At 27.8% G+C, this 20598-nt stretch overlaps 1 protein-coding gene and 2 non-coding genes across 3 annotated transcripts; 1 reads left to right on the forward strand and 2 right to left on the reverse strand.

Moving 5' to 3' along the window:
- Nucleotides 1–6753: 6753 nt before the first annotated feature.
- Nucleotides 6754–16394, forward strand: LOC107440066 (uncharacterized). Its single transcript, XM_043047394.2, has 2 exons — nucleotides 6754–7194; nucleotides 15221–16394. The coding sequence occupies exons 1-2, from the start codon at nucleotides 7047–7049 to the stop codon at nucleotides 16024–16026; spliced, it is 954 nt and encodes a 317-aa protein (XP_042903328.1). The 5' UTR covers nucleotides 6754–7046; the 3' UTR covers nucleotides 16027–16394.
- A 2334-nt stretch (nucleotides 16395–18728) lies between these two features.
- TRNAD-GUC (transfer RNA aspartic acid (anticodon GUC)) lies at nucleotides 18729–18800 on the reverse strand. Its single transcript has one exon. It is a non-coding gene; the product is annotated as a tRNA-Asp (tRNA).
- A 942-nt stretch (nucleotides 18801–19742) lies between these two features.
- Nucleotides 19743–19814, reverse strand: TRNAD-GUC (transfer RNA aspartic acid (anticodon GUC)). Its single transcript has one exon. It is a non-coding gene; the product is annotated as a tRNA-Asp (tRNA).
- Nucleotides 19815–20598: the final 784 nt, after the last annotated feature.

A 20598-nucleotide genomic window follows, 5' to 3' on the forward strand; every position in this document is an offset into this window, starting at 1 on the left:
TACACTGGTGGACAAAATTAAGAGATGGAAAGCATTTTCGCACATTCATTCGCACATGCAAGATACCCGCACACCGCTCCATGTGTTTGACAATGGTTCCGTGAATGCCCAGAGGTACAGGCAGAAGATCCTAGAGCCCTATGTGCGTCTTTTCAGGGGTGCTGTTGGCTCTGAGTTCATTTTTATGGACGACAATGCGTGCCCACATAGGGCTCTCATGGTTGAGTATCTGGAAAGCGAGGATATTCAACAAACGGATTGGCCGCCAAATCCCCTGACCTAAATCCTATTGAACATGCTTGGGATGCTCTTGGGAGAGCTATTGCGATGCATCAACCTCCCCCCAGTATCCTTTGGCAAAGGTCAGGGGTGACCATACACCAAGAATTTCTTCAAGAACAGCTTGTTTGAAATGCTCATATCCAACATATATGAGAACTTTTAAGTTAATTTTAGCATTTTTCTTTCATAAAAAAGTAAATATGAAGTTTTACTTTACATTGGGGATAATGCTCTTATATCATGACAAACAACACTTAGATATTAAGGCAGACGATAACAATATTTTATTATTCTAAAGAAAAAAAATTACATCAGCTCATAACCGCTGGTGGCATTATGACAGATACCTAGAATTTCTACAAGAGCAACGTATCTGAAATACGCATATCCAACGTATATGAGAGCTTTTATGTGAATATTAGCATTTTTTCTTGCATAAGAAGTAAATATTGGGTATTATATCACTGATATAGTAGGGGAAATTCTCTTATATCGGAACAAACAACACTAAGATCTTAATGCGGACAATAACAATATTTTATTATTCTAATGAGAAAAAATTATGCTAGCTCATTATAGCAGGTGGTATTATGACAGATACCAAGAATTTCTTCAAGAACAGCTTATTTGAAATGCTCATATCCAACATATATGGGAACATTTAAGTTAATTTTAGCATGTTTCTTTCATAAAAAAGTAAATATAAAGTTTTACTTTACATTGGGGGGGATAATGCTCTTATATCATGACAAACAACACTTAGATCTTAAGGCAGACGATAACAATATTTTATTATTCTAATGTAAAAAAATTATGTTAGCTCATAAACGCAGGCGATATTATAACTAACACCAAGAATTTCCTTAAGAGCAACGCCCCAAAGTCTATTCGATCTTAAGAGATAAAATAATTCCAAGTCGTTGAGGAATAAATTTTTGCCTGGTGTGGAGAAATCATTTTTCTCAACCCAAGGGTTCATCGTACAGGTATGATACGGGTCTAAAAATGACCTTGACTTTTTAAGTTTCGGAATATCTTTTCAAACAGCTACCCTCTTCTTCAGGTCATTAACCATTACTTGTAATTATTTTTAGGGAGGAAAGTTCGGCAGACTTTATAAAGAGTTCATCTCCTCGAGTAATACTACCTAATTATGCAATAGTTTGACTTATTACCTGTTCTGTGTTATAACATTCTTTGCTTTTTAAACATGGCGCAATGTGTCCAAAATTAACAATTCTTTCGTTCTACCGAGGTGCATATAATACTAAATAAGCTGAATTAATTACCATTAAAAAATATTTCTTATCCATTTAATCTCATGTCGTTGCCAGCTATTAAATCATTTTAATGATTGCCTCATAAAACTGCTATTAATAATACTAGCTTTTTTTTTACTTAATTTCTGGATATTTTGTTTTGTATGCGCTTCATTGTAGGCTATTAATTTTATTCAACAGTGGCGGAATTTTTTTTTAGATGGCTAAGGTTGCGTTTTGTTTATCTAATAGTAAAGGTGTCTTGATGAACTTCATGAGTATTTTTACTAGAAAATAAGATGCTATTAAGGTTTGTACATAAAAAAATTAAGTTGCAGATGCAGAAGATATAAACAACAAAATAGAATAGGTAATAAAAGAATAGAACGATTAGAATGAAGAGTAACAAAAATATTGGTTAAAAAAAATAAATATTTTGCTTCGTGTTCATGCTGACATAAACTTACACTTATAAAAATATACTTAAAAATAAATAAGTAAATAAATATTTAACTAAAATTAAACTGAATCTACAAAAAAATGATTATTACCCGTGTAAAAAAAACTATTAAATAGTTGTAGAAGAATAGAAAAAGGAACGAGCGCATCAAAAAAAGAAAAGAAAAAAAATGAGTGAAAACGTAAGTGTTGCTTAAGGTGATCAGACATCCTCAAATCTTGAGGAAAGTCCACAAATTTCAATAGTTGTCCACAAAACTTTTCAAACCCTTTGAGGACAGAAAATGTCCTCAAATCTTAATATATATTCTTAAATATTCAGAAACATCTTATTGTTATTTATATGCAGTGAAATATATAAAATAAAAAATCAGAAATGTGCATTAAGAAAAGAATTCATACTAATAAAAATAAAATACTAATAAAAATAACATCCAAATGGAAAAAATGCGCTAAGCAGCAGAGAAACCAAGATGAATAAAACAAATAAGACGAAGAAAAATTAGTAAAAATTGAAAAAATATGACAATCAAGGCTGAAGAAAGTAAGAAAGAAAACTTACTTGTCAAATACGAAATGAAATAAAATACGAAAGCTTATACATTCATTGGAATAAAATAAGATTTTTGACATTTGTCAAGATTTTTGAACAAGATTTTTGACAAGATTCGTATTTTATTTCATTTCGTATTTGACAAGTAAGTTTTCTTTCTTACTTTCCTTCTATATTTGTCTATATTTTCTTTATTCTACTGTTTTATGCTTCTGTAATTTAAACTGCATTTTATTACATATTTCACTATTTATTTTTGTATTCTTATTCTAGACCGGGGCAAAACTTTTGGGGTACAGAGAAAGCATTTTTGACATTTGTCTTAGCTTTCTCGATAGAAAAAGTTTTGCATTTTTATGACGTCAGCCTTGATTGTCATATTTTTTCAATTTTTACTAATTTTCTTCGTCTCATTTGTCATAAATGTGCATGTTGTATTAAACAAGATAATTTGTCTTGCGGAGAAAACTATCAAAAAGCAAAAAAGAGTACCATTCTAGGACTTACTTAAGAGGACGCCATAACCCGGAAGAAAATTTTCCTCCCAAGTTTACTTTCATTACCAGTTTAAAATTTAAAGTGTAGAAAAAGTGAGTTCAGACAAACCTAGAATAAGCCACGAAGTTTCAAATACCGAAAAGAAAATTATGAAATACGCAATCCCTTCTATAAAATACGCAAAATACGCGTTCTCTTCTAATGATTTATTTACATTTTAATATTTCGAAGTATTTTTTTTTCCAGCAACTGAAACTTCATGATTTATTCTAGGTATGCCTGAACTTGCTTTTTCTTACTTTTAAATTTTAAATTAGCAATGAATGATAAAGAGAATTTGCGACGGAAATTTTTATCCGTGGTTGTCTGAAAATAATATCAGTAAAAAATAAACTGATAATGATCAGCGTCTTGATTTTACAAGTACTAAACAAATGCAAAATATCATAAGATATATTAAAACAGCTTAGTAATGAACTCAAGTTTAGAGATGACACTGCATCTGATATTAGGGATTAATTTTTTTAATAAAAGAAACCTTCGTTATACACATAAATTCTAAATTTTCCATAAATATATGGTTGTCCTCAAATCATAGTTTATAAATCTGGTCACTTTAGTGTAGCTGTTATTTTTTCCTTTATTTTGCTTTACATTCACTCTGACATAAATCAGCACTTATAAAAATATACATACAAACAAATAACTAAATAAATATTCCACTAAAATTAAACTAAATCTTCAAAAAAAAAAGAATATTTCCTATAAAGAAGAACAATTATAGAACAACAGTAACAGAAAAATGGAGAAAAGAACGAGCAAAACACCAAAACTATAAGTCTTTTATTTTGTTTCAACTTCACGTTGCACTCATAAAAACTCATTTACCAAGCAAAATTAAAGTGCTACACAATAATTGAATTAAATTAACATGAAGATGAATTAACATAAAATTAACTAACATGAAATTACGAGTAACTAACATAAAAAAGTATGATGCAGGAAGAGCTCCAATTTTTTTTCAATCGGAGAGCTTGGAAAAATATATCAAGTTGTATTTCAAAATTAATTGATAAATATATTATTGAATTAATAAAAATAAATATTACTTAACATGTTCTTCTTATTTTCTCTTCGATTAACATAAGTGATATGATTTCTTTAACGTATCATACTGTTTTTAATGTTTATATAAATTAATGTTTAAATAAATTGATGTTTAAATGTATTAAAATTAATTAGTAAATAAATTATCTAATTATGAATATAAATATTACTTAACATGTTCCTATTTTCTCTTCCATTAACATAAGTTGTGTGTATTATTTCTTTCCGTATCAAACTACTTTTAATGTTAAATAAAATAAATAAAATTTAAAAATAATGTTAAAATGTGCTTAGTTTTGTCTTATTCTTAAATTTTTGCAGTTTTATTATTATTATTATGCTGTACATTTTTATGAGTACAAATTCTTTACAAACGCAAAAATAAAATTAAAACCTAAATGTAAATAATAGCAATTCTTATTAGTTTGTCAAATGTATCCTGCTTTGGATATTCAAACACCCAGAAGCTCTTCACAAGAACGTTTCTCAATGACGTCTAAATAATTGAATAAGAAAAATAAAACTAATATATTTAAAATATTTACTCATTGAACCGACAGCCGGATTATGTAGTGGTCAGGGAACTGACCTCACATCAGAAAGGTTCTGAGATCGAATCCCGGACTAGGCACGGATGTTCTTTGTATTATCTGTCCATACTGTGGGAACAGCTATGGCCCACCTAATATGCTGCACCTGAAAGAGTGGCCGACAAATTTGCCCTACTGATACCTGAATGACGACTGTCAATCGGGTGGGCATTAGAGAAAAAGAAAATTTACTCATTGTTATGTTCTTACCCGGTTTTTTAAATACTACTTAACAAGTTTTTTTAATAAACCTATTCTATTCAATTAAGCATATGCCGGGATAGCGTGTTTTGTAGGGAGTATGGCCCATGTCCAAGAGGTCATGAGTTCAATCCTCGTCTGACGAATGCTCCTCGTGTAGTGACTGGTGCATTGTAAATCTGCTGGGTTACAATGTTTTCCAATATCCCATAACAAATCCTACATCTGGGGGATACTGAATAGGAAATTGATCGTTCGCTGGTTCAAGTCAAAATTACAATCTTTGAATGAGTGAATGAATAAATGGGAACGATTTATAAACGGAGTTTTTTTTTTTTTATGTTCCAAATCGAAAAGTCCTCTACCGTTTCAAGTTTTATAAGCAAGAAACATTTCATTCGCAACAGAATTTTTTTAAAGTAGTTATTCGAATATTTAAATCTTTAAGAAATATTTTTCTGAATGCTTCTCCATTCTAAAAATGATCCGCATAATGTTATTTTAAAATGGGGGAAAATATTTTTGTTTTGTTATGTATTTTTTGTACTTCTTATTTCATTATGAATAATGAATTTTATAGAGGTCTTGAAAAATATTGTTATACATGCTTAAAGGGTCATATATTAAAAAAAAAAATTTGTGAAGAAATATGAAAATAAAATTGTAGTAAGGCCCAATCCCACTTAGCTATGGAGAGGTTAATTTAGAATGAGTTGAAATAATATCGATAATGTAAATTTACATTTGTTTTAAATGAAAAAGTTTATTCCGATTAAATTGTACCGGTTCAAATATTGGATTATTGCAGCATTTTTATCATCATATATAATGTAAGAATAATCCGTAATATTTTAACAAAAACAAGTGGAATTCATTATTTTCCCATTTAGCTTTTCATCGTTCATAGTAACGCTTTAACTGAATTGAATTAAATTTTTAATAAACAGTCCAAAATAGATTCTCAAAATCGATTTTAATTTTCCTTGCAGCTACATTGATATTTTTTAAATAAAAAAAATCAGTTTTTATTTTTTTTTTAATACGATACGAAAAATTTATTCAGAATGTAATTGCATTTTTATCGCCCAAAAAACCTCATCTTTATCTTGTTTTTTAAAACCTGCAGCGGTTATAGGAGTTAACTCGCTTAATCGATGGTACGTGGTCAGTTAACGGTAATTAATTGCTCTTTGATTCATGAAATTTAACTTTAAAAATATCTTGGATATAACTACAAAATATAGTCAAAACCTCGTTTTCATTATATACTTATTCAAATTTTAATAACCCTGTTTATTATTTTTAAAATTAAACATCAGAAAACATTAAGGAGGGAGACGACAAAAATTATTCATTCACGCAATTATTAAATTATTAAGTCACGCAGTTTCACAAGTTTCACAATATTAAAATTCTTCTTGTCATTTCAGATTCTTACTAGTATTTACTAGATTCTTTCAAAAATATTTTAATACGTCATCAATAATTTAAAATAAAGCTTTAAAATTAGATTTTTTTAACTCTACAATTCAATAAATAAAAATGTTTTCTATTTATTTATTTGCTAATAATTCGACTAATAATTCCATACGATAAATCTAGATCATAAGTTCTTTGATTCCATGTAAAGAATTATTTGTCTGCGAATAAACAAATCATTTCAAATTTCAGACGACTTTCTAATAAAACGATATCCAACATTAAGTCCCCTGTCTTCCATTTCCCCCTACAGCTCCTTTTTTTATTAGTTCATTTTCTCTATCCTTTTTTCCTCCTCCATCCTTTTACGAGCTCGAATAGGCTTGGAAACGAAAATGGAAACCCAACATTTTAGAATGAACGGAACTATGTTAGCGAATAATATTATATACCGAAGACCGCGGTAGATGACGCGGCCAGTATCGATCGAAGTTACAGGAGCGCCACCTATCCATACAGGTCGAAGTGCAGATCGCGGTAGAGGTTTCCATCGATATCTGGCAACTGTGACCTTTCCTTCAGAATAGCCGGCGTGGGGTTTTCTTGTAGCTAAAGAACTGCGCCATTTTGTGACAGCGTGCCGCATTTTTCAAACTGTGATTTAAAGTTCTCGTCAATATGGGATCAGTAGAAAAAGTTAAGGAGATCTTAATCGAAGAAGTGAAAAAGGTACCCGCTATATGGGATAAAGGACATAGAAATCACCATAATAGGTACCATTTGGAGAAGCAATGGAAGAAAATATCTCAAGACGTGGGTATAACAGGTAATTATTAATATATAATAATAGATATAAATGTAGTAAGTCTGAAAAAAAATTACGGAAACTCATAATTAAAAAAAGCTATTCAATTAAATAATATATAATAATATTAGATTAATATTATATATTAATAATTGAATTAATATATAATAGAAATTCTTTCAATAAGCTTTAATTAATTACCTTATAGAATACGTATACTCAAGCAATACGTAAGCAATTTATTTTATTAACAAACTTTGATTAATGAAGTTCATTTCAATTATAAACTAAACTTCAATTTATTAATTAATAATTAGTATTATAATAATTTCGATTAAGTTATTGAGATATTACATATAACCCATAATCAAAATAGATGTACAATTTTACATTATAAATAAGTTTTAATTATTAAATATTCAGTAATATTAAGTTATTAATTATTTAAGTTATTAATGTAAAATAAAGATAAGCAAACGCAAAATTAATTTCTGTATTTTAAATTAAATTTATGTTTAAAATTTAATTTCAAATTCCTTCCGCGAATATTTCTAACAATAAGAAATAAAAGGTTTAATTTAATATCTTTATTTTTTAAAAGTTATTTCTAAGTAAAATTAAACTTTTTATTTTTATCTGTCGCATCTCATTTCAATTTAAATGAACAGTGCGTAATTATTTTATTGATTATTTTTAGAGATTCAAAATATAAATTTATCATTTTAAATCAGTAGTTAATGCTAAGAATTAGAGCTGAAATCTGATTTGTTTGCTCTTAGAGTTTCATTTTGATGTATGCATTTAAAGCTTCCATGCATTTAGAATCGTGTAAATCTCTAAATGAATAAAAATCGTTAAATGAATGATAATCTTGAAATAAATGGAATCAATGTATTTGAAAATAATTATTTCTGTCAGAATAATCAAAATAATTATTTCTCGATTGGAAAGGACCTCTCTATCGAGTATAAAGTAAAACCGAAATATAACTGAAAAAAAGCAACTGGGAAAAATGAAACTTTCTTTTTGGGATTGAGTTGTTAAGTGATTTTGCTATTTATTTATTCTGAAAAATAAATTAATTATGCTTGTTAAAATTTTGAAAAAAATGATCGAGAAGAGTTTTTACAGAATTTATTAACAATAGCAGGAATTAATTAAAATTGTAAAGAAAAACAAACAAACAGTATTTTATAAAAGAAAAAAAAAAAAGAAATATTCCGAAACTTTTTGAGATATTAGACTGGTTTCGATGCAGTTTTTTAAAAACAATCTTAATTAAGATTTAAATTTTTCTTTTAGTAAACAGGTGTTCTAAAATTATAAATCTGAAGAAACTTTAAAAAGTTATAATTTTTTTTTATTTTTAAATGAGGGCAAATTTGAGCATAAAAATTAAAAACAATTCATGCCACGCTAATAGCTTAACGGCAAACTGCAATGCATAAATATCAATAATATTTTTTTCTGATCTTATGCGGTTACCTGCGCTTTGACTTGAATTATTTAAAAGTTTCAAATATAAAATAAAATATTGCTTAATATTGATTTTTTAAAAGAAAAATTTTAAACGTATATATTTACAGCATCATAAAAATAATTAACTCAGACGTAGATCCCAGCTTTTAGTTCAAAACATAGCTAACAGAGTATACAAAAGCTACATACGATGTTTCAAAGATATCTATCATAATATTTTTATGTATTGTGTATTCGCGTAAAGTGATTTAAAAAAAAAACTGCAGCTTTGATTTTTATGATAGAGAACAAAAAATATAAACAATATAGAAATATGAACGTAAAAAAAAATCGGAAATTTTGCATAATATGCCGTTTTTCATCCAGTTTTATGTCTTGAATCTCGGAAAAGGGAATTATTTAAAAAAAAAATGAGAGAGAGGAATTGGGGGAAAAAACGAACCTGAAAAAAGAGTTTTTACAGATAAGAGAATTTTTTACACTTTTTACTTTTCTATTGTATATAATAATCGATAGTTCGAGACTTTAATAAAAATGTGAACTTATATTAAGTTTTAGAACTTCATATTTAAGCTTAAGAAGGTAACAAAGCTTAAGAAGATAAAAGAGATGACAGAGCTTCACATAGTCTATTTAAATCATTTTCAACTGTTAGCGGAGCCCAAATCGCGCTCCTTTAAATGTGTGCTTGAGTTTTAATCTTAGGGAAAGTAGCGTAAGTTTTCCCCACTATTGTTTCAGGGAGAAAGGGAAACATTAATAATTATAATTAATCTGCCAAAAAGTTGAGAGAATTATAGTGGTTTAATGAAGGGGAGAAATCAAAAATGTTAATTTATGCATAACTTGAAGCCAAAAAGAGGATGAGAATATTAAGGTATATATATTGAAACGATTTAAACAATTTTTAAATATCGATGTTTTAGTACCTTATATAGATGAATTTCATACTAATTATGACAAAACGTGATAAAAAATAGAGTATAAAATTTTTTTCAACCATTTTTCTTTTCTTTTTTTTTTCAAAAAAGAAGGAATAGAAGGTAGCAGGATTTTATTTTCTGGCTTGAAAACATACTTAAAAAAACAATAGAATGAGTAATTTGTTTTGAATTTAAATTAACTTCTATCCATCTTAAAATCTAGTGGCCACATTCATTGAAAGATACGTTTTGACTTAAGTTTTTGATTTTTAAGTTCTCACCAAATAATTTGTATTATAACATATATTTAAAGTAAATGAGCAACAAGATAATGAATCAAGTGATTCTTTGATTGAAAACTTTATTCGACATGTATATTAAAAATAATCTTCTAATATTTTTGAACTTTTAATTTATTTATTTTCTAAATTTAAATGTATAGTAGTAGCTTTGGTTGAAACGGAAACAGGTTTTTGTGTTTACACTGCAGATAAACGTTTGTGAAATGATTTAAAGTGCACAAAAAGGAGGGGGGGAATGAAGAAAATACATAAGTATTATACCTATTATGAAAAACCAGAGGACCTGCTCGCTGCGCTCGCCACTACTTAGAATTGCTTTCGTAGATCCTTTAGGATTACTTCGAAATCGCTTCATTCGTTAATTAGATATTTTTAATCAATGTTTGCATGCATGCTGAAACTCTTTTTACATGCAAAAGGTATATTTATTCTAAAAAATGTATAATTATTCAAAGAAGGTCAGTTTTTGTGTCTGATTTCGTAACTTTAAATTCTGCTCTAATTTATTAGTAGCATATTTGAAGTATTTAAAAAAATAAAAAACATTTTTTTTTCGAATCATCTTAGGAAGAACGTGAATAGTGCATGAACTACTTTTACTCCTTTTATAATGATATTAAGGAAGAAAACACATTTACGGTAATTATTTCGATTAATTTAGAATAGTTTTCAGAACGCTAATAGCAAATGCATACAAAATGCATAATTTTATTAAAATACAATGTTTAACATTTTTTTTTTTAATTTTAGATCAATAATTTATTTATATTTTATTGTTAGAGTTCTCGTACAAGAAATTCTTTGTTTGATTCTCCTAATTGAAACAGTCGGTCTTTGAAATTTATTTTAAAAGTATTAGTTTTCGAATTTAACGAATACTATATTTGAAAAAACTAATGCGCGTTTCGAATAAAAAATTTTTACATTTAAATTAATTCTTCCAAAATTTTATTATGAATTTAAATAAAACTATTTTTATAAATAAATGTTTAGCATTTTTCCACCAAAGACTAATCGTTTTAATTTATTTCGCTTTACATTCAATCAAGGCAAAATCATTGAATCCTGGCAAAATAAACATCTTGATTAGAATTGAAGAAATTTTGAAAAAAATTATGCAATATTTTAAGTTTTCATTTTTTTTCTTCATATTTTTATCTTTACAAAACATAAATAGAATATTTTAGATTATTTTGCTTTTAGAATATTTTGAAGAATTTTTTTAGTTTTGAGGATTCAAAATTAAATTAGTTTAGCTCAATAAAAAATTTTTTTTTGTCCAGATAAGGAAAAAAAAATTTTTTAAAGTTTAAAAACAAAATAAAATGCTTCTATAAAGAAAATTCCGAATATTACTTTCTCTTTCATACATGTATTAACGTTTTCCCTTCCCTTTTTTTGGCGTGAATTTCAAAAAAAAAAAACAATAATACATAATAGTACGTTCTATGATCAAATTCTATCACTAATTTTTTCTTCTAAAGAAAAAAAAGAAAAGATTTAATTATTGTAATTGTAATTATTATCTAATGACCATAAACAAAATTTGTTCAACCAGTGTGTTATTTATTAATTTCATTTCATAGTAAAAATTTAAAAAATTGTGGAATTCCATACGCTTTGTATACTATTTAGTAGAGGGTGTTGGAAAATATATCGATATATAGCCTTAACAAAATTTAATAATAAAGTTTTTTTTTTTTTTGTATATGGGTCATTCTCACGAAAACTGTCATTTTTCAGTTCATAAAATCCCAAAAAAGTAAAGTGAATAAAAAGCTCTGAAACTTTTTATATTAATAGAAATATGTAATGGCATTATAAAGAAAGTATATATCCTATAAATTATACTTAATATTTAAATTAATTAATTTTTTAAATAATTAATNGCTTTTAGGCATTACCAACTACCATTTTGCTCCACTTTTAAGTGCCTTTTTTAAGTGCCTATTTCAAGCTTTTTAAATGCCTTTTTGCCTGCCTATTTTTGCATTTTTTATTGCCTGAAATTCCGGGCTTTACTCATAACACAGTTATTCTAATGTGGTTTGTACTTAATTCACAACATAAATAAAAACCAAAAGAAGAGATAAGAAGAAAAAAAATAAAGCATTGCTGACACTCTGCCAAGGTAATTAGATTAAATATAGCTTTAAACTATTATTGAACTTGCGTCAATTGATAATTACTGTTATTTTCGTACTCTTAGTACACAGTTACTGTTAGTATAAAGTACTGTTTTTTTTTCGTTGTTCACGTGAGAATTTCAAAGAAACGAATTTTCATTCAGGAATTTGTAAAAATGCCTTTTCGTTCATAGTTATGACTTCTCAATCACTTGATATTTTAGTTTTTTGACGCCAACGTGAAAAAAGAAATAAATACTTTCTTGCCATCTTATAAGAGAAGAACAACAACAGTGGTGAGATAGAAATACTTTTTATAATAACGAAATCATTTTTAAAAAAATTATTTATGCATTTTACTTCATTATGCAGTAGCAAAAAGATTTTTGTATGATGAGATCTGTACAATTTGGTAATTTTACCATATTAAAAAAATACAAAACGAAACCAATACCCAACAAATTCCAGATATTATTACGATTTTTTTTTTTAAAAGGGGTTTTTCTCAAAGCTGTTTAATGCAGTATTTGAGTTTATCATTCAATCAGTCAGTAAAATAAAATAAATCTTACAATTCTTCGAGATAAAAACTTGATTGCCTAAAATAATATTAACTATTTTAGCCTAAGAAGATTAAAAAAAAAAAAAACAGTAATAATACTAATGCTTTTGCAAAGCAGCGAAAATTTAAATTGCTCTCTTAATACTACTACTAAATTGAATTTAAAATTTACGACTTTTTCAAATTTGATTTCTCAGGATCTATTCAGCCGATTTCGCCCAAATTTTGTATTTCGACATGAAAAATTACATACTTTAGAATTCGGTAAAAAATTTTATAGCTTACAAGTTAAATATTTTTTTACTATTTATAAATAAAATAATTAAAAAAAATAAATAAATATTTACTGAAATTTATTTTTTGCAAGGAATTATCTTTGGATAAATGAATTTTATAATTGTGTGCGAAAATGTTTAAATTCCCTTAAAAAGTTCTCGAGATATGGTGAAATATGCAAAAAATAAAATTAACATTAAGAAGTCCAAACTTTGGATTACTCTCCTGAACAAACTATGGGGACCATATTTCCCAGTCAGCGGCTATTTTGAGATTAAAAAATCAGAATTCGTCGAAAAAAAGGTACATTTATTTAAAGGAAGTCAGTTTTTGTGTCTGATTTCGTAACTTTAAATATTGTCTGTTCTAATTAATTAAAATATTTGAGGTGAAATTTATTATTAGCATATTTGAGGTATTTTAAAAAAAGAAAAAAAAATGCATTTTTTTTTCCCGAATCATCTTATGAAGAACGTCCATAGTACATGAACTACTTTTGCTCCTTTTATAATGATATTAAGGAAGACATTTACGGTGATTGTTTCGAAAAGTTATCTGAACGCTAATAGCAAATGTATACAAAATGCATAATTTTAATTAAATACAATTTCTAATTGTTTTTTTTTTTTTTTGNTTTTTTTTTTTTTTTGAATTATCGATGCATAATTTATTTATATTTTATTGTTAGAGTTCTCGTACAAGGACTCTTTGTTCGATTCTCCTAATTAAAAAATCGATCTTTGAAATGTATTTTAAAAGTAATGGTTTTGAAATTAATGAATTCTATTTAAAAAAAAATTATACGCATTTCGAATAAAAAATTATTACATTTAAATTAGTTCTTCCAAAATTTTATTATGAAATTAAATAAAGCTATTTTTATAAATAAACTTTTAGCATTTTTTCACTAAAGATTAACCGTTTTAATTTATTTCACTCATTATTCAATCAAGGCAAAATCATTGAATTATGGCAAAAATAAACATCTTGATAAGAATTGAAGAAATTTTGAAAAAATTATGCGATACTTTACGTTTTCATTTTCTACAAAATATTGAAGCTTTACAATAAATAGATTATTTTAGATTATTTTGCTTTTGGAATATTTTGAAGAATTTTTTTAGTTTCGAGGATTCAAAATTAAAATAGTTTAGCTAATAAAAAATAAATTTTTCGTCCAGACAAAGAAAAAAAAATTTCTTTTTAAGTTTAAAAACAAAATAAAATGCTTCTAGAAAAAAATTCCGAATATTACTTTCTCTTTCATACATGTATTAACGTTTTCCCTTCCCTTTTTTTTGGCGTGAATTTCAAAGAAGAAAAAAAACAATTATGCATAATAGTATGTTCTATGATCAAAATCAATAGCTAATTTTTTTTCTTCGAAGGAAAAAAAAAAGAAAAAAAGATGTAATTAGTGTAATTAAAATTATTATCTAATGACCATAAGCAAAATTTGTTCTATCCGTGTGTTATTTATTAATTTAATTTCATAGTAAAGATTGAAAAAATTGTGGAATTTCATACGCTTCGCATACAATTATGCAAAGAGTGTTGGAAGATATATCGATAGATAGTCTTAAACAGCTTAATAATAAAGTTTCTTTGTATATATATATGTCAGATCAGAAGCATATTTTACCTCTAATCTAAACAGGCAGGTGAAGAAAATTCGTGATTATTTTCGCTGTCACAACTGTTTTGATTTATTTAAATTTCATGGTACTTCTTTTAACTGATTTAATGAACAAGAAAGAGTCGTGGTTTCCCAGGGGACAGAGCTTTCGCCTTCCCAAGAGGAGAACCGGGCTCGAATCCCCGCGATGACAGGTCGATACAAATTCCGCACCCGACTCGCACGGGTTAGAGTCCCCTTTCTGTCAGACTAACCGTGGGAGGTTTTCGTGGCTTTTCTCTCCGTGTAAAGCAAATGCGGGTTTGTTCCATCAAAAAGTTCACCACGAAGGCACATTTCTCCCTATACTTCATCAAGAAATTCCCTTGTCTTCTGGAGTTCAAAATTACAAGGCTACGGAGTTGAACATTGGTAGTCGCAAACCAAAAATTCGGTTGGTTGTCCAATGATGGTTATAATATAAAATTAAAAACAATGAAGAAGAAAGTGAAAATTTTCAAAGAACAAGAATTTGTAAGAAAAATTTCTCTACAGCAACGCTCAATACCTGTCATCCAGTTGTTGCCAGTTTTGTCGCATAGTGTTCTCGAAAACCTATTGCTTTTTTTGATGTAGTACATAGCAGATTTATTTTACTATAGATATAAGCTTCTATTATTTAATTAATCATCAAATTAATTCATCTTTAATATATGAAAAGTATACCATTGAGGCTATATTAATGTTGAATATTTTTCCCCTAGATTCTCGAGCTAGAAAAACATGGAAGAACTTGAGACAAGAATTCGGGAAACAGATGACGAAAGCCTTAAAAGCCGACTGTACTTTGGAATCACTCCATTCTGAATGGCCATTCTTTCAGCAACTAATGTTCCTGAGAGACCAGTTCTCAAATAAAAGGCCAAGTGATGATTTGCTGCCAATCAAAATCGAAGACAACGACGACTTCGATTTAGATTCAAGAAGTCGAGTGGACAATACAGATGTGGCTGAAGGGATGGACATTCCAACACCATCTCCGGCAGGATCCAGTATAGACTCCTCTCCATCACCAAGTCCTAGTCCTGCTCTGTCCCTGGACACCTATGGAATGTCCTCTCCAGCTGGACATCACAAGCGGAAGATGTCCTCTAAATTTCATCCAAGGAAGAAGCGTCACAAGGAATCGCCTTGCATAGGAAGTTTTGATGAAGATGTGGGATTTTTCAATTCTTTGTTGCCCCATGTGAAAAGATTGGCTCCACAACAAAAACTCCTGTTCCGTATGAAACTTCAGCAATACCTATATGATTTGTCATATGGCTACAGCAACAGCAGACAAAACATGCTTTATGATTCGGCAACAAATTTAACTTTGTATCAGCCACCGGTTCTTAACCAAAATTCATTGTACCAATCACCCCACCACACGATTTCATCGCCAAATACCAATCATACAAATAGTCTGAAACAAGTAATTCCAGAAAACTCTTCCCGAGAGTCACCAAATTTGGCTTTGGTACAAAAAGAACGTTCTCCTTCAATAGAACAAACTCCATCAAAACAGTAAAATCGATAGAGGGATTGTTTCCATTCATAAAAAAACACAACGTCGCTTGGACGATAGACAATTTTTAAACCCTATGAGTTATGTAAGTCATAAGGCAGCTTTAATCTATAAGAACTTTACCTAACTTTTAAGAAGCTGTTAAAAATGTTTTTATTTACTTTTGACATATAAGTTGTACTCAAAAGTAAGCCATTCTAGCATTTCGTTGAAGAGTTTGAAGAATCTAAACTAAGTTTGTTTTCCATAAAACATTAAAAAGATTCCAGACAGTTTTCTTGACCAAATATAATCATTGTATATAATATAAAGCCATCAGGTGTTGTAGATAGTATTTGTTCAAGAATTAAAAATGTGTAAGTTTCAAAAAATGTGTATAGAATTTGTTGTTAAACTGAGATTACTCGGAAGCACCTTTAGAACAATCTAACAGTTGAAATGGCCTCAAATTTTGTAAATGGTACTATGGATGATACACGAAACAAAAACTGTATTAAAATAATTTTGTTCTAAAACTCATCAATAGGAACAAATGTGGTGCTGGTGCATAGCTGAAAACGAATTTTAAAAATGAAGCATTCAAATAGATAGGAATAGAGAAGAGTATCATAAACATGAATTAACGTTTGAATAAAAGTTATACTTAAGAACTTAAGAATATTAAGAACTTAAAAATACAGCAATACTGTATCTGACACTAGATTAAAATTTTTAATAGTGGTATTAAAGTTACAAACCAGTTACTATTATAAATTTCTTACTATTCCAAACTTCTCTTCTTAAATACTGATTCGGAATTAATAACGTGTTTTGGAATTAAAAGAATTTTTCAATAAATCTTTTTTCCCATATCGCCCTTCGCCTTTTTACCCAATTTGGTGTTACTTCAACTGTTAAATAAGGTCACAAAAAACTTTGATTGAGATAAATTTAATTTTATAAAAATCCTAAGTGTGCTAGAGAACAAATATTGAAAGTGAATAAATAAATATGCATGTAAATGACAACACAGTTTAATGCTAATTTTTGATGTTTGAAATGTTACTCGAACTCTCCATAAGCTGAGCTCATTCAGTTTTATTATTTTTTTTAGGGGAGTTGTTTATTGATTTTAATAATTTTTATATAGGTTGAAAAATTTACCAAATTAGTGATTTTTTTAAAAAAAAATTTGATATTTTAATATTTATAATACATTTAAATTGCTTATTTTTTTCAAAAGCATAGATAATTCCATACGGCAAAATAGTATATGTAGAGTGGTTCACGTAAACTTGTTTTATTTTTAAGAACTTTACAATTTTTTTCTTCCTTTTTTCGTATGAAAAAAGTCACACTTTAAATATCTTACTCTCTGGGCAAAGCTATAATTTTAAACTATGTATTTCATTTTGCCGTAAAGAATTATCTGGGAATTAGGACGGACAATTAGCTATTATTTTAAAAGTTATTACATTATTTTTAAAAAAATTGACAATTTGGTCAACTTTTTCTTCTTGGATTAAAACCAATTAATAATTCTGAATTTTTATTAGCCCAACAGTGGAGTAAATTTTAAAACATTAGAAAAAAAGTTTAAAAATCAAATTTACAAAAGGCTGTGGCTTCTCACCATTTTGATGCTCTTCGCCGTTTTCAAAATTAAAATGAAACAATTAAAATACAAGTTTTTTTTAAAAAAAACTATCGTGTACCGTCTAGTGAAATAAGACTTTTAGCAAATAATAAGCCATTTATAGCCATTGTGAGTTAGTAACAGATTTTCGTTGCTATTCTAATGTTAACTTTGCATCTTGCCGAATCCGGTTCATAACTAACGAAGTTGTTAATAATGAAAATGGTTCAAAATGGAGTCATGGAAAAAAATTTACAATTTCGTGCAAATGAAAAATATGTGTGATCATAATTTTTATTTGCTTTAATACTTCGAAATTTAATCCAACGCTTCACTGTTTAAGTTCACAAAAATATGCAAAAAATTAGAATTATTTATTTATTTTAATTAATTTTATCTTAGAAGAATCTCTCTAAATTGTTAATTTTTATGTAAAAAAAATAGTTTATTTTCTTTTTAAAAAAATGAATAAAGTAATATTTAAGTTATTTGCCATATATTTCTTTTCGAAAAGATATTAGATTTAGTTTAAAATTATAGGTTTGTTGTTTTGAGTTCAAGGCACACAAGCTGGGTGCCTTAAACTAGATGTTTGGGAATTTGAATTATTCCAAAGTTACAACAGTCATAAAAACAGCATATTATTCGCTTTTGTGTCACAACAAAGCTTCCGGAAATCAGCCTTAAACAAAAAGGTAGAAAAAAAAATTCGATTCGTACCATTGAACTATATTTTTGTAATGCAAAGAAATATTTTTAATCATGTTTCTAAAACTTTAATACTATAAAAAGTGGTTAATTATTTCTTTTAACACCATCTATATGTGCGATAACGTTAATTTTTTGAAAATATAGATTTTGAACCAATAAAGAAAAACAATATATAAGATAAAATAAGTTAATTATGTTTCTAAGATTTTGATACTATAAGAAGTAGTTAATTATTTCTCTTAACACCATCTATATGTGCGATAACGTTAATTTTTTGAAAATATAATAGATTTTGAACTAATATATAAATAAAATAAGTTAATTATTGAATTATGTCTGAAAAACGAAAATTGAATACGAGTCAGAAAAAATGTTGCTCCTCCCCGGCGGGGAATCGAACCCCGGTCTCCCGCGTGACAGGCGGGGATACTGACCACTATACTACCGAGGAGTTATTACTGCCGTTGCAAAAATCTTATCAATTTACGATTATTGAAGGTAATGAGATAACAATTTTGCTTTTATACTTATCATCCATTCATTGAAATTTTGTACATCACACTTATCACTTTAGCAGATAAAAATAATAAGCCTACAAGAATTGCAACTCCCAATATTGTAAATAAATAAATGGCACTCACTATAAAAAAACTTAATTTTAATCAAAACCTAATTTATAGCTTTTGACGCACTGCATTTGAGTATGCTATTTACTTTGAATGAATGATTTCATAGTTGTTGCGTAAACCGGAAAAAAAATTGCGGCAACCGGGGAAAAAAATTGCGGGCTCGTGACCCGGAAATTCACGGACAAAATGCACCGGAAAAAAAGCACAGGAAAAGATACCGAAAAAAAGAATCTCTTTATCTATTCTATCTATCTATCTATTTATCTATTATACAAACATAACGTCCGATTCGGTACGGGCCATTCCACCTGAATGCAAATATAATATGTAATAATACTGTTATAAATAATATATCAATTAGCAGTTGTTTCTCGGGAAATTATATTTTGAAACATTTAAAATATTAACAAAAGTGATAAAGTATTTCAGTTTAATACACTATATTAAGTATAACTAGTTGAAAAAGTATTAGTTGTATATTATTTTATTGCTATACAATAAGAGTAATTATTGAATTTTAANAGATTTTGAACCAATAAAAAAAAAACAATATATAAGATAAAATAAGTTAATTATGTTTCTAAAACTTTGATACTGTAAAAAGTGGTTAATTATTTCTCTTAACACCATCTTTATGTGCGAAGAAACAATATATAAAATAAAATAAGTTAATTATTGAATTATGTTTGAAAAGCGAAAATTGAACATCAAAAATTGAATACGAGTAAAAAAAAATTGTATACGAGTCAGAAAAAATGATGCTCCTCCCCGGCGGGGAATCGAACCCCGGTCTCCCGCGTGACAGGCGGGGATACTGACCACTATACTACCGAGGAGTTATAACTGTCGTTGCAAAAATCTTATCAATTTACAGTTATTGAAGGTAATGTGATAACAATTTTGTTTTTATACTTATCGTCTATTCATAGAAATTTTGTACTTTACACTTATCACTTTAGCAGATAAAAATAATAAGCCTACATGAATACTCCCAATATTTTAAATAAATTACAGTTGGCTCTTAATTATGTGTAGTCGCATAATCCACTTGGTATTCCTTTTAAATGGCAGCAAACTGTAAAAAAATCTTCATTTATAGGCTTTGCCTAAACCTAATTTATAGGATTTGAAGCACTGCATCTGAATATGCTATTTACTTTGAATAAATGATTTCATAGTTGTTGGGTAAAAAAAAATGTGTGACAACCGAGAAAAAAAAAAAAAATTCGGGATCGTGACGCTGAAATTCACGGACAAAATGCACCGAAGAAAAAGGACAGGAAAAAATACGGAAAAAAAGTACCTTTTTAACTTTTATACAAACATAACGCCCGATTCGGTACGGGCCATTCCACCTGAATGTAAATATAATATGTAATAATACTGTTATAAATAATGTATTAATTAGCAGTTGTTTCTCGTGGGAATTATATTTTGAAACATTTAAAATATTAACAAAAGTGATAAAGTATTTCAGTTTAATACACTATATTAAGTATAACTAGTTGAAAAAGTATTAGTTGTATATTATTTTATTGCTATACAATAAGAGTAATTATTGAATTTTAAAATTGCCATCATTTTGTGAACTAGTATGAAGTGAAGAAAGTTCTTTTTTCT

This window comes from Parasteatoda tepidariorum, chromosome 2, assembly GCF_043381705.1.
Source record: "Parasteatoda tepidariorum isolate YZ-2023 chromosome 2, CAS_Ptep_4.0, whole genome shotgun sequence".
Taxonomy (NCBI): domain Eukaryota; kingdom Metazoa; phylum Arthropoda; class Arachnida; order Araneae; family Theridiidae; genus Parasteatoda; species Parasteatoda tepidariorum.